Source organism: Cajanus cajan, chromosome 10 (genome assembly GCF_000230855.2).
Source record: "Cajanus cajan strain Asha chromosome 10, NIPB_CcT2T_4, whole genome shotgun sequence".
Classification (NCBI taxonomy): Eukaryota; Viridiplantae; Streptophyta; class Magnoliopsida; order Fabales; family Fabaceae; genus Cajanus; species Cajanus cajan.
Window position 1 is genome coordinate 13,548,118 of NC_138526.1, and position 16,027 is coordinate 13,564,144.

The 16,027-nt window shown below is 30.1% G+C and overlaps 1 protein-coding gene across 2 annotated transcripts; it reads right to left on the bottom strand.

The window, feature by feature from the left end:
* Nucleotides 1–1,292: 1,292 nt before the first annotated feature.
* Nucleotides 1,293–5,655, bottom strand: LOC109806008 (uncharacterized). 2 transcript variants are annotated; one of them, XM_083065561.1, is made up of 3 exons: nucleotides 5,108–5,655; nucleotides 1,969–2,742; nucleotides 1,588–1,856 (listed from the first exon to the last, which is right to left on the bottom strand). In XM_083065561.1, exons 1-3 carry the CDS (start codon nucleotides 5,640–5,642, stop codon nucleotides 1,732–1,734), a joined length of 1,434 nt encoding a protein of 477 aa, XP_082921687.1. In that variant the 5' UTR covers nucleotides 5,643–5,655; the 3' UTR covers nucleotides 1,588–1,731. The 2 variants fall into 2 exon arrangements, with proteins under 2 accessions (XP_020223923.2, XP_082921687.1); XM_020368334.3 differs by having other exon boundaries at nucleotides 1,293–2,742; nucleotides 5,108–5,652.
* Between the last annotated feature and the right edge of the window lie 10,372 nt (nucleotides 5,656–16,027).

Consider the following 16,027-nt stretch of genomic DNA (forward strand, 5'->3'; position numbering starts at 1 on the left):
AATGGAAAAGTTTGAGAAATCAAACTAAGTTGTCTATACCCGACTCTCTTATGAGGCCTAACACTATCTTATATCTTACCTGGTTGAGATAGGTCTAACGTTGTGATTCAATAAGAACAAGTTACTTAAACTCCTTACCTCAACTATAGGAGATCTCCTTAGTTGAAATGCATGATGACGCATGTTGTTGCTATGATGATTAAATGTTTTAAGAATGTTGTGATGCTGAATTGATATTAAGTTATTGTAAACTGACTTTTTGTGCATGAATTGTTGTATATTGCAATGTCTTGCGTTGTTAGTATTGTGGATGAGATGGTGATGTAAGATGTAACTCGCTTTATTGATGTTTTGTATTAAATATAAGTTGCTTCTTTTTACTCTAGTTTACCCTAGTATGTTTTCATGTGATTTGAACTGAGATGATCATATGTTGTATAAGAGCAAAGCAAGGATAGGTGTTTGATGTTACTACATAAGTGGTCGTTAGAAGGATGGCAGAGTTGGATATATTTTATTCTACAACATTGTGGTGCTATGTGTAGAAGTTGCTTGTTAGGCAATTGTAAGTATACAATTTACCTTGTTGGATCACTGTACTTATATCATATATATCTTGTATAGTTGTATTGTATACAATACATGACCTGATCTTGGTAAATTTACACTCATGAAATTTTAGTAGATATATGTTTAAGTAGTTGTGTTGTTAGTATAAGGATTATGACGGGTCAACCCATTTGATAAATGAGCCAACAATTTCAACTTGAACCAGATTCATTAACTTGTGAGACTAAGGGTCATTTGGATAAACTTCTCCAATATCACTTCTAATAGAAAAGTAGGAAGTAAAAAATGAAATAAATTTTCCCATAAGCTAAAACCAGTTTATGCATAAATTAATTTATATAAGTTTTTTCCTTCTAGCTTCTCCAAAAATCTTAATTTCAGTTTGAGCATAAATTAGTTTTAGCTTATGGATAAGTTAATTTTAATTTTTCTTTCTATTTTTTTCTCTTTAAATGCTTGTGGAGAAATTTATTCAAATAAACTCTAACTTGATGAACTATCAAATTAAATTATGAATAGTTTACGAATTTTCTAGAGTCACTTCTAACCCTAATCTCAACCACCAGAATGATGGATACACAAAAAACAACTTTAGATATTCAACATTTCAATCTATGAATCTTTCATATTAACCAAATTAACCTTTCTACTTGCATTCAAATGCTAGTAGTTTTTTTTATCACTTGCATGAGGAAATGCCATGTTGAAAGCAGGAACAAAGATGAGCTCAACGGAATTTAAGTGAATACGATATAACATTCTTCATACAGAAAATTCGTGTCAGCTAAGTTTCTACTGTAAACCTTACCCTGCAATGTTTCTTTATGTTTTCCTTTCTCGAGGAATTGGAATTTTTTAGACATGATTTCAGTGACGGTCCTATTTGTTTACTTGCTGACGGAGCCACCATAGCAGAACACTTGAATCCTCTTCTTTTGTGATCAAAAGGGTCAAGCCAAAACCGAACATTAGCCTCATCAAACCAGGCCTTCCTTCTGGCATATTGATATGCAACAACTGCATCAGCTTCATGTAAAAAAACCACCTGAGCTGAGCCAGTGTAGGAAAAGACTCTTGTTCTTGAGGAATCTACTGAGCCAAATACTCTAAACTTCTCTATTAACTTTTCCTTGGATGGTAGGTTGAAATTCTTAGGGAACTTCATGTGCAAAGATTTATGAGAAAAGGGAACATGGGTTTTTGATAGCTGTCCAACTTCTGAATTGAATACTGAACAAGAAGCAGTACCTTGGTACCAATCCTTGCCCTCCTCCACCAAACAATCCCTGTAAGATAATTCTGTTATTGCAGACCTTTTCAAAGTGAGAGGTGTTGTATCACTATTGCAACTCATTTGCAGTCTTTCTTGGTAAACAGATGCGTCAGATCCTAACATACCTTTAACTTTTGCTGCATGGGCATTAACCTCACACTTATTAGACAATGATTCACAATTCTGACCTCTTTTTGAATCAACATTTTGAACCTGATCTGTGGAGTTCATAGTAGTTTCAAAAGAGTATGTTGCGGCCTGATTGTCTTCCTGGATACTTCCTTCTGCTTCAAGCATCTTAATGTGTGAGATCCTAGGTCTGGTATGTTCTGAGATGTATGTTTTGCTTTCACTTTCTTGAACTTGAAGTAAACGAATTTGACCAAAAACATGGGATGAAGTTGATTTATCTAGTCGCCTTCGTTTGTTGTTAAGATATATAATGGTTTCTGTGTCAGTAAATCTGCAGTAAAGCCCCAGTGCATGATCTTCTATTTTACTGATATAGTCGTTCAAATGAGTCATAAAGTTGGAAGGAACTGAGATGTGAGTTTTACGCACAGTAGAACATTTTCCAAAGCAGATATCAACTATGTTATAATCTGATATCTTTTTAAATCCCAGAAGGCTCTGTCTTTCAGGTTTTAGGCTTTCTTGCACCATGTAAAGGGGATCTAAAGCAGGAAAGTGCATAAGATTCTCTGAAATAATCACAAGTTTATTCTTAAACAAGTGTTCAGAATTTCCTTCCCACACAGGAACTGTTGAGTTCAATCTCCTAATAGCACCAATAGCTATGTTTTCCTCCCCGTTTTTGCATATGATCTGACATTTTCCCTTGGTTTCCAAATCTACAGATTCTAGCGTATCTGAGTGCGTGTTCTGACCCAAAGATAAACCTGGAAGCAGATTTCACATTTTCGCCTATGAAAACATATTGATAAAAATTATAAAAGAACTAGGTAAAATCAATAAATGACCTCTGTAATTCAATAAGTTGTACACTGAAGTCGGAAAAAATGTATAAGGGTAACCGGCTAACCGGGCAACATCATCACTGGAACAGGCAATATAGTCATTTCAACAGAAGATATACTAAATTCAAGATACTACTCATCATATGGGACCTGCAACTTAGTTATTTTAAAAGATGGAAGCCTTAACTCATTATTAGAATACTATTCATTTCAAATCACTGATGATCATCACATCAAAAATCAATTCATTTCATTTCTATAATCAAATATAATTTCATAGAGTTCATCATTCAAGAGAATTACACTCTAGGAATCTTAGATAACATACTATACTTCTCATTATTATCATATTCTGTAATTTCTATGAGAAAGTTTAGAAAATATACTCAAATCTATAATTCAATTCAGAATTTTTTAATAAGTAATTCTCCCTTTTCTTACTTCCTTTACTTGGTCTCTATGATGGTGTTGAAACTCTATTAATTCTTGGTATTTTCTTTGTTCTTTCTTGACATTTTCTTTGTTCTCACAAACACTTTCTTGAAAGACCAAGTTTTTTGAAGATACATAAAAAAAACAGTCTAGAGAGAGACAAAGAGATATGCTTTATCAAAAACCAACTTTAGCCTCCATAAATTTTTCAAAGTATTCCTCTTTAATGTAAAATTACCCTTTACGGAGTAAGAAGGAAGGGAATTAATTTTAATTACTTTAAAATGATTCCCAATAACTCTTAATATATTTTCAATCTAATAACCATCACATTAAACATCTTTTCACTAAAAGTCATTCCTTTATTATATGAGTCATTATTAGATTAAATAATCTAACACAATCAATTCATTTCATTTCTTAATAGATCCCGGATTTACAACCATAAAATGCAGCTTTGCCTGTGAATGATATTTATCCAGACCAGTTATGGTCTCCAGCTGAAGTTTTTATAAGAACAATTTGGATCACTGCTTGCTCAATGCTCATGCATACAAGCTTAGTCCAAAATATAACAGATTAATCAAGAAAACTGAGGCATGCCTCAACAATTTAAAATCTAAATTAGGAAATAATCATTTTCTCGTGTGTTTTTCTTTTCTCTGCAATCTCTCAAAATCACAATGCCCTAGTATTCCACAAAAGGCTCAAACCTCATTCACTACACTGCTAAGACGTTCATACTAATATAAACTCTCTATAAACAAGAATATTATATCCAACTTACTTCCTCTCAGTAAAAGAACCAATCTCCCACCCAATAAAAATACAAACCAGCAAAAGTATTTTATTATGTTATAAATGTACAAAAATCTTGTGTACCAAAACTATCTTCTTTTTTGTAAGAAAGTTTATCACAAAGGAATACTAGTACTTTCAGATCACCAACAATGCCGAATCAACATTAACCTAAAAGGGGACCAAAAACATAATGAGATTCCCTACATTCTCGCATTCATGAATTGGAATCGTTGGATGAAGATCAGACAGTACAAATCTCAGATACACATTTTAAGTTAAAGTTATCGAAATAAAAGGAGTCGCCTGATCTTCATCTACCAGCTCTATGTGGGTATTCCCCAAGCGATCCCAAAAAAGCATAGTAAATGCAGTAATCAAACACCTAAATAAAAATTCCAGTCCAGAAAATAAAATGACTAGATATTATTTCCCACAATTTATATTAAAAAAAAAACGTATTTTGGATCTGTCTGTTCAATTTCTCATTTCTTGTTTCTGTAAATGTAAAATAAATAGTCTAAGGTATGCTTGGAAATTGGAAGTCTACATTTGGTGGAAAAGAAAAAAGAGAACACAGTTTCATTTATAATTAATCTTCTCTAGTTCAATAATTCTTTAACTAATTTGTAAAAAAAAATTATGTTTCTTAGTTTGTGTAAAATAGTATTAAACTATTATTATTATTATAAAGGAATAGAGGTAGGATTTGAAAACAACAAATATAAATTTTTGTTGCTTATATTCAAAATGGGGTGAAGTAATCTTTTATCAAATTGGTCTTGTAGTTGAAAACTTAAAAAACTGATATGAACAACATGATACACATTTAGAAAGTAATTGGAGCAAGTAAAAGCATATCCAGAATTTCCATGCTAATTCAACTATGACCAGCAAATGCAATAATCAAAAGCTTTAATAAAAAAAATAATAATAATAATAAAAAGGTTATCATTTGTTCAAGTCCAAACATCTCATTTCTTGTCCAATCAGAAACATAATAAGAAAATTAAAATAATTATTATAAAAAAAATAAAAAAAAAAAAATAAAAGTTACCTGTGTTGTTACTCTGTTTGTTCAATTTCTTTTGCTTCATGGAACAATAAGTTCGAAAAGCGTGAACCTGAGCAACCACTCTAACGGCATGAGCAAAACGAGGGAGCTCGACCCACGGCGAAACAGCGGCATCCAAGACAAAACCCAAAACCCCAGCCGGGTCGAACTCGGGAAGAGAGCCCGGGCCGTTACGGGCCCGTTGGGCCTGGGCCGATAGGCAGCGACAGCTCAAACCGGAAATGACCCTCCGGCCCAAGAGCCGGAGCGCGGAGTGGAGCGACGACGCGTGGGCGTTGTGGCGGGAGACGAGAGAAGGGAAGGCCTCCTCGAAGGGGACAACTTCGGAGTCGACGAAACATGTTGGCGGGACGACGTCGTTTTGGTTGAAGGAGAAGGAGACTTGGACACCGAGGTCGTCGGAAGCGAGAACGAGCGCGGGGCACCATTTGTGAGGGTACTGAACCCTGGCCCACACTATGTCGCCTCGCATGAGTGGGAAGGGTCTTTGGTTTTCAGAGTTTCTTCTTGGGTGCATGTCTCAATGCTTATGTAAGCCTTTGTTTATTGTGAGTAACTAAAATCTAAAATCCCTTTGAGATAAAATTAAATTTTAAAATTTAAATAATTAGATATTTTTAAATATATAGATTATATTTTAAATTTATGATAAATAATTTATATTGTAATTTAAATTATTTTATTGTTATTATTTAAAAAATATATATTAAAATTTAATTTATAAATAATTATGATAAATAAAAATTAAATTAGATATGAAGTTAAAAGAATTCTTATAAACTTTTTTACTGTGTAAGATGGTTATTCGTGTTTTATGTATAAGGATTGATGTGTTTTTGATTATTATAAGATGAAAGAATTTTGATTTTGATACATATTTAAAAAAAATTGTTATGTTTATCATTGTAATTTGAAATTTTTTTATTTTTGTAAACGAAATTGTTGTTTTATTTGTGACATGTTTCAATATTTAAAAAATAATTTTTATACTTAATTTTCATTATAGAAAAAAATTGACATGGCTAACAGAAAATGATGTAATGTATCTATTCCTTTCATAAATTATATTTAAATAATGTCACTTAATTATAAACATTGTTTATATTTTTAAAATCAAAAATCAAAATGTACATTTAATTTTAATGAAATAAAGAAGGGAAAAATTAATAAATAAATAAAATTAAAAAATAAATAAAATTAAAACTAAAAAAAAAAAAACTACTAATAAAGGTTTGTGGTGTTGTGGTTGCATTTAGGGTTTTTTTTTTTCATTTTCCATAATCTTTGAACGTAGGAGCTTTCCGATGGTTACCAAACAACCCTTTCCTTTTGTAAATTATTTGATTTGATAAGGATTAATGTGGGTGTAAAACTTAATGTGATGTTTATTTTGAAGACCACAAATAATCTTTAATTAAGGTTTTGGAGATGCATAAACTAAAATATGAGTATGATAATGACAATAAGTTTCAACTTTTTTTCAACAGCTTCTGATCTGACCTTTTTGTGTAAAGGGGAGTTTGTGAGCTATTTGTTTGAGATGGCGATGTTGAAGGCAACATTGGTGCAAGTGTGGAAACTCAAATTAGTTGTGCATGTTCATCATTATTGTTGGAGCTATTGTAGAAGAAGATAAACAAGTTGAAGTTGCATAAAAAAAGAACCAAAATGAAAGGTTGATTTTATTTATTCTTGTTTGTAGATGATTAATGCAAAGAGTGTTATGGATTAGAGTTGAGACCTTTGTTGGGTGTTTTATAAAGAGCTATATTTTGTGAGAAGAGTTATAAGTTTGGTTATGTGTTGTATTTTTTATTATTGTTGATCCTTACATTTTATCATCATTGTCTTAGTAAACTAATAAAATTGTAGATATCAATCATGTTGATTTTTACCTTAAACTTCTATGATCTGTAGCACATTTTACTTTGTGAAAAAGATTTGTTAAACTCATTTTCAAATTTCATAAACCAATATTCATTCCTAGTTTTAGTGTTTCCTTTTTGTAACCAAAACTCATTTCCAAATTTCAAAAAAAAAAAAATTAGTTTCTAGTTTAACTTATTTGTAAGCAAAAATCATTTGTCAAATTTCATAAACGTGCTAAATAATTACACAAAACTTTGTTGATTTTATATTTGATTTTGAAATGGAGTTGCTAATTAATTTCATGAAATATAATGAAGCAACTATTTGCATTAGTAAAATCTTAAATAGATTAAGTTATCACATGTTGAAAAAGAAACTTAAACATCAATAGAGACAACATAACATAACTTAAATAAACTTAACATCATATGCATCATAGTCACCAAATTATTTACATATAAGTTGTCTACATTACAACAGTTAACACAATACTGGTGTACTAAAGAAAATAACATAAGCAAATCTTTCATGGCACATGTTTGGGCCAACAAAAAAAGGATCAACATCTTCAATCAAAATAAACTATCATTACTTCAAGGTCTTTGTGATCTTTGCCTTTTTCTTGCCCTTTTCCTTTGCATCAAAAGTGGTTGTTTTACCCCTTTTCATTGACATTCAACTATCAATCTATCACAACTTCCTTTATTGTCACATTCACATCTATTGGCACAACTCATTTAGCATAGTTTACACTATTAATATGCATATCAACAACTTTCTTTAGTGACTTAGGCTTATTAATGGTATCTAGAGTTGATTGCATAACTTAATATTGTGTTGAATATTTATACTTGCGCTATGATTCCATCCAAAACATTGACATTGTGCTGACATTGTTACGAAGAGAGTTGTCACATATTCTTATAAATGTTAAAGTCTATGAAATAAAAAACCAATGTTATAAATTGAGGTAGTTCCTAAAGTAAATAAACATCAAAGATTGTATAGCATGAAATTAGGAGTTGATATTAACTCTTGAAAAAGTTCTCCCTAATTTCCCCTTGTCCGTGGTATTAAAGTTTTCCTAAATTGACATTTTTTTAGAGAAATTTAAACCTTGAGTTTTGTTATGACACTAAAATTCAAACTTACTCCAATATTATATCCCACTTCATTTGAAGTTAATAAAACATTTAGTAAAGTTCCATTAAACATAAAAACCTTCTAAATTAAAGCTTAATTTAGTTTCATGTACAATTTTATTTGTTTTATTATGGTTCCATATTTGGAAGGGAGTTTTTCTCCATTCTCTTGTAATTTTTGTAACTTCAAAATAGATACCACTTGTATTATACTTTGATGTCATTTAATAAAATTCTCCTTTTTTAACCTTTCAAAAGAAGAATTTAAAATATGTTCTCTTAGAGAACAAAAACCAATAATATTTTTCTTCTCTCTATTTGGTTTTTTCATTAGTATTTAGATGTTTTAGTTTTCACTAGTCCTACCAAAGCATTTTGATTTGGTGGTTTACATCTAATATAGCATATGGCCTTTTAGAATCTAAATTAATGTGCTTATTTACCAAAACATGATAAGAAATTTATTTAAAATGACATGTTTTAATTATGTGTTAACTTTTTATCCTCCTCCTTTTATTGACATGTGCTAATGGTTGTTATTTATGTCAATCTTTTATATTATCTGAAATAAATAATTTATTTATTTTTTTAATATATTTTTACACAAGAAAAATAAAAAGAGATCTACCAAATTCAATAGCGTGCTCCCAATAAGAAAAACAACTTAACAACAAAAATATTAATGATAGCAATGTTATATAGTTAATTTAAGTTTTTAACATACTATTAGGTTAAAAAAAATCTAAAAGAATCTCTCTTAATTGGAGTATTATAGTTAAATAAGTTTGGAGTATTATTATTTATTAGCGTCATTTAAATAAATCTTAAGATGGTGAATTCTAATTTACTCTTTTTTAAACTTATCTCTAATATTAATGAGACTCTCACTCTGTCAACTACTTGTTAAATTAAGATAAATGACTTTTATTAAGGATATTTTTGCAAAAAATAATAATAATTAATGCATGAAACATTTTAATTTGATTCTTATAAATAAAATAAAAAAGACCAAACAACAACTTTGATATGAATCTTATAGAAAAAATTCAGAGAAAATATTATTTGAATCAATTTAAGAATTAAATTTTAAAAATAAACATAATTATCATTAGAATTTTATCAAATAAATTTGAAGTTTAAATTAGATTTTAATAATGTATTTGCTTTAGGTCAAATCTAATTCAAAACAATTATTATTAATTCTTTTTTTCAATTTATAAATTTTCAAAATGAAATTTAACTTTCAATTTAGCTATTTTTTGTTTTATTGAGCTCTAAAACATGTGTATTATTTTAACCAACAATAGTAAATAAATAAGATTTTTATTTTATCTCTCATTTTATGCATTCCTTTTTTCCTTCTTATTTGATTCATTGAATAATTCATTCATTCTAACGTATTCACTTGGTAAGTGTTTTGATTATTATTGAACACCAATTCATAATAATAGAATATTTTGCTCTCTATCTTAATGCACAACACAAATCTTAACATATCTTTCTCTCTAATAGAAAAGAAGTACTCCTATAAAAATTTTAATGGTCAAGTCAAAATGAGAAATAAGTATGAGTAGGTTGTTAAATAGAAAAATCAAGTAACTCTTTTGAAGGAGGATGTCTTAAAAAGGTTTATTGGAAAAGTGCTCACATTTTTGTGATTTTTTTAAGGTTATATATGACGCAACTCTTTCTTTTTCTAGATCATTGCATGTTATTGTTAAATATTTTTTAAAAAAAATAATAATTTAAGTTACAGTGGCCCTAATTTTTCTCACTCACTTTTTATGTTTTTATAACTCAAATTCTTTGATTATGTCAAAGTCTAGTCATCTACTCTCTAATCATTAAGAGAATTTACTACTAAATAATGCTAGTGATTTATCTACAGGTCCTGAAAAATGGGGATCAATTTTCTATGATGGGTAGAAATTGAACTCTATAAATTAAATAGACTCCTCACCTAAACATATCTAAGAAGTAAATACCTATCTATCAGTGTAAAATGTTAAGAATTTGAAATATTATGTGTATTTTAACTTTATTTTATAAAAAGCAATGTTTAGAGGTTAATGATATTTTCATACCTATATATTCATTTGTTATATATATAATTTATTTTTTTATGTATATACATGATATGTTAAATTTTATTCATTATTTGGTATTAGAGTCTGCATATATCTCTGTCTTGCTATGTTGTTCATGTGTTTCACATAAACTTATGAACTGCACATAAATCAGGTTTTTCGATTTTGACCCATTTAGATATTAGAGATCACAAGGAAACCATTTATCAATATATTATCCATTTTCTAAATCTTCTTTTAAACCTCAGTAGTGTAAATTTTTTAGGCTATTGAATTTCTATGAAGTGAGATAGAAGTAGAGGTTTTATTATGGTGGAATCAAGGAAGAAAACTCATATTTAGGATGGGTAAAGGTCTTTTAAAAATGCATACGGTAATTCACTTCTATAAATCCATACAATACTTTTGTTAAAAGTAAGTTTCACATCTTTTGGTACATGAAAAGCTACATATGAAAGAGTTGATTTGCTTTAATGTTACTTTCAAAAGGTTATAGTCATGTCATGCAACTTTTTGCTACATGAAAGGTTGATTATTTAACTTTTTTTTATTAGCTTTTGAATTCTCAATCACTTGGCATATGCTTGTTCTTTTCTAATAAAGATGTTATGTTTTATTCTTTTTGGTTCCATACCTTATTTTTGATTAAACATTTATTTTTATGTCTTTTATATATATATATATATATATATATATATATATATATATATATATATATATATATATATATATATATATATATATATCATGTTAAGATGAGTTATTTTTATTTTTTGTTGCATATCATATTTTTATGAGTATTAAAAAAAATGGAATAGTCACAACATCCAAAGGCAGTAATACTTATAAGAATCACATAATTGTTAAATACAATAACTTGTAATTGATTGTATTTAATATAGTAAAAAATTCCCACAAGAATTAATTATATTTTTTATGATCTATTAGGATAAAAAAAAAATTGTCCCTTAAGTTGCCTACAGGCATTTGGAGGTAATGCTAATTTATTGCTAATTTATTGATTTCCATCATAAAGAAATTAAAGTGAATATATTTCTTGTTAAAATCTTAGCCTACATGTAGATTTTGATGACTAATTGATTCATGTACATTTTTGAATTATTATATAAGCTTTTATTTAATTTTGTTTAGCTTTTATTATGGTTCAATCTTTGATTATCTCTGATAACAAAAATGAAGTTCCTATGTTAACTAGTGACAACTATAAGAAATGGAAAGAGAAAGCTCTCTATGGGTTTCTGACCATGATTATGCACTTCGGGATGAGCCATCTGAGCTCGCTAATGCTAGTATTTCAAAAGGAATTATGTTGTATGAATGATGGGAAAGATCTAACCATCTTTCAATTATGTTCATTAAGACATGTATCTCTACTATCATCCATGGTTCAATCCCTGAATGTCAGAAAGTCAAGGACTTTCTAAAAGCCATAAATAAGCAATTTGAAATGTCTAATAAGGCTTTGGCTAGTACCTTAATGGGAAGATTCTTATTGATGATGCTCATGGGAATTGTTAGTGTAAGAAAACACATTATGAGAATAAGGGATCTAGTAGCTCAGCTAAAATCACTTGAAGTTGACATTTCTGAGTCTTTCTTGGTGCCCTTGATTTCTAAATTCACTCATATTATAGTATGGTCATTTTAAGATATCATACAACACACATAAAGATAAGTGGTCAATCAATGAACTTCTGACCTTGTGTGTTCAAAAGGAAGGGAGACTTGCTCAAGAGATTAGTGAAAATACTCTTACTATGACTTAGAATAATGGTAAAAGGGAAAACAAAGAGAAGAAATGCATTCCCATTATTGCAAAAATCAAGGAGTCTAGGTGCTTTTTCTATAAAAAGAAGGGGCCCGTGAAGAATTGCAGTTATAAATATAAGGTTTGTCTTGGAAAGAAGGATAATTCTTTTTCTTTTGTATGTTTTGAATCTAATATGGCTAATATTTGTCATGATTTATGGTGGATTGACTTTAGATCAACAATCCATATTTCTAATACTGTGTAGGGTTTCTCAAGACAAAAGGAGCCAAATAAGTGAACGATTCATTTATTCAATTAATCGGATATGTATTCAAGTGTGGTAGCTATTGCCACTTGCAAACTTAATTTAGGATCTATATTTATTTTTGAATTGAATAATATCTTTTATATTCTTGAGTTTTCCAGGAATTTAATTTTTGTTAAGACTTATTCCTTTGGATTATTCAATAAGTTTTAACACATCCAAATTTGATTTATTGTTTAAATCTACTATTATTGGAAATTGTGTGTTAAATGACAACTTATTCAAAATTAATTTATCTAATATGATTCCTTATAGTTTGATAGCTACATAAGAAAATATCAGTATTAAATGTTGTATCATGAATGAAATGTCGTCAAAATTGTGGCATAAGAGGCTAGGGCATATCTCTATAGAAAGAATTAAAAGATCGGTGGATGATGGAGTGTAACGACCCACCCTAAGCCGTCACATCCAGAACCAACTAAAGATAAATAATATATATTAAAGAAAATAGAACAAGGGCCAGCTACGCTAGAGTGTAAATATACAATAACATATAAAATTGTTTCCAAAATATATAACATATTTTTATAATAAATTCATTATCCTCAGTAAGGTTATACAGTAATACAAAAAGGTAATATAATTACAACGTCTGAAGACATCAAAATAAGACACCGTAGGTGCTGGTCAAGCTCTAAACCTAGCCACTTCTCAAAGCAGCTATCCAAAAGACTCCTTGTTATCCCAAGGCCTCACACCTGATCTGCTCCCCCACATAGTGAGATCATCACAGTCCATCATGGAAGTATAAGGGTTAGCACATATAAAACCAATCATAGTACATCATAATAAAATATCATTAAACAGATATTTATCCACAGTATTTATCCAGACCAACAAGTCATTTCCAAGCTAAATATAGACCAATCCAAAATATAATGTATACACATCCATGCCAACGCATACATATTTTATGATAATAAAGAATCCATAACCAATGTATACAATCCATACCATATGTATACATATTCCACATCCAAAACAAAGTCACACCACTATATAATCCATGATGTAACCAACACATCCAAACCAAATGTTGGCCTCAACACATCCAAACCAAGTGTTGATACGGTGAAACATGTCATCAACCCATGTCTCACGCCTAACCTCTCATGGAAAATATACAGTTAGATTACGTCGTCACGTAACCTTGGTGATCGTGGCCACCTCATCCATCGGTATGACTTGGCCTGGACCCATACCAGTAGCAAATAGAATACTTAGAGGAGTACTTCATAATCCACCTAACATCTGAAGTGGTTTATTATATAACCTTTGGAAAAGTTTCATATTGGAATCCTCACCATGGGACTCCTAATTCCATATTTTTCCAAAGATTATATCCTGATCTCACCAAGAGATCTAATCCATACCATAACCTTACTCCTCTAAGTTCTATTAGCTTTCCAAACCACACACATATAGCATATTCCATAATTACATACAAACTTTTCCATAACCATGTCAAATCATTCAATATAATAACATAAATAATTAAACACCTAAAACAACCATCAATTTAAACAAATGACAATCTTCATATAAACAAAATAGCATATTAAAAGTTATACTACCCCTATCATGCTCATACATACTAGATTAAGTCTTATAAGTACTACCCTTACTTGGATAAACAGGAATCGAAACTAGGGCAGAACCTTCTCCTCTCCCTTCTCTTTTCTTTCCCCTAACAGAACCTCCTTCTCTTGGATTTATCTTTCTCTCTCCTCTTTTCTTTCCCCTCCTCTCTCTTTCTTTCTCTCTCTCTCCTCTTTCTCTCTCTAGGACCTCTTCCCTCAAAATCCTCCTTTTCCAAACACCCCAGCCCCTATTTATAGAGTTTTGCCCTGCCTAACCCGAAACGGCCCGTTCCAAAAGTGGAACGCCCGTTCTGGGCCCTTTAAATCTACGCAAATTTTTGAACTGGAACGGCCCATTCCAAAACCAGAACGGTCCGTTCTGGGACTCATCCAGAACGGCCTATTCTCCTTCCAGAACGGCCCGTACTCCCTCCAGAACGGCCCGTTCCAAAATCAGAACGACCCGTTCTCCTTTTGGAACAGCCCGTTCTAGACCCGTTCTCAACTTCATAACTAGTTTATTTTTGGTGCTTGGAACGGCCCGTTCCGCTTTTGGAACAGCCCGTTCCAAAATTACCAAAACACCCTATACCTTTATAAAAATTTACGAAAATGCCATTAATAAATAATAATAATAAAAAATAGATATTACATGGAGTACTTGAGACTCTTGACTTTACTAACTTTATTGACTTTAACACTTGTATGAATTGCATAAAAGGGAAACAAACTAACATGACAAAGAAAAATGCCAAGAGAAGTTCAAAAATATTAAAAATTATACATATTGATATATGTTGTCCCGATATGGACTCATATGGCCAAAAATATTTCATTTATTTTATAGATGACTACTCATGATACATGTATCTTTACTTACTTCATAATAAATATGAAGCTTTAGATGCCTTTAAAATTTTCAAGACAAAAGATAATAATGTTGAAAACAAATAAAGATTGTGAGGTCAAATAGAGGTGGTGATTTTACGACAAATACACTAAAAATGAACAAGCACTTGGTCTTTTTGCAAAATTTCTTCAAGAGCATTGTATTATGGCTCAGTACATCATGCCTGTCTCATTGGATCAAAACGGTGTGGCAGAAAGAAGAAATCAAACCTTATTAGACATGGTAAGGAGTATGCTTAGCAATTCCAAACTTCCTCGTTCATTATGGAGTGAAGCGCTTAAGACAACAATGTACATATTAAATCCAGTTTCAACTAAAGTGATCCCTAAAATCCCTTTTGAATTAATGAAAGGTTGGAAACTAAGCTTGAAACATATGCATGTTTGGGGTTTCCCAATAGAAGTTAGGATTTATACTCCAAATGAGAGTAAGTTAAACACAAGGACAATTAGTGCATATTTCATTAGTTATGTTGAAAAGTCTAAGGGGCATAGATTTTATTGTCCAATTCATAGCACTAGAATTGTTGAATAAAGAAATGTAAAGTTTCTTAAGAATGATGTGGATAGTGGGAATGATTCAACTCAAGTCATTGGATTTGAGAAAGATCAATGTGAAGACATGGTTCCTACATCAAGTTTTAGGCTAGTAGTTTTTGGTGATGCTCACCAAAATCAAGTAACTCAAGCTCCACGTCAAGTTGTACCTGTTTTGGAATATTTAGTTTTGGAATATTTAGTTGAACAACATCCAATACAAGCTGTTGAGCAACCTGTTGAACAAGAACCTTCACTACAAAAAAACTAATTAAATATGGCGGTTTTAATATGGCAGTTTCAAGAAACTGCCATTATTTACTTTATAATACGACAGTTATAAAACTGTCATTATTTTCATTCAAAATATGGCATTTATAACTGTCAGTATTTTAACGACAAAAATGTATGTAAAATATGACATTGTTCTATTTTTAAAGATGTCATTATTATTTGCCTCTAAATTAAACTTTATTTTCTCTCAGATTTAACTTAATGAATTTCGAAATTTGAATTCCCATTTTTTGTCTATTATTATTTATTAAGTAGATATTCATTTTATTAATTATTTAAAAAATTCATTAAGAAATTTTAAAAACTTAAAACTATAAATTAAATTGAATCTTAATTAATTAGAAGTATTAATACTTTGTTGGAAGAATATTAATATTCCTTGCAA

What these genes read in the sequence shown, in the direction of transcription:
- LOC109806008 (XM_020368334.3), bottom strand. Translation starts at nt 5,642, where the DNA reads ATGCACCCAAGAAGAAACTCTGAAAACCAAAGACCCTTCCCACTCATG. An exon ending in CAAACAGAGTAACAACACAG is followed by an intron (nt 2,743 to 5,107) that starts GTAACTTTTATT and finishes ATCTGCTTCCAG; the next exon opens with GTTTATCTTTGGGTCAGAAC.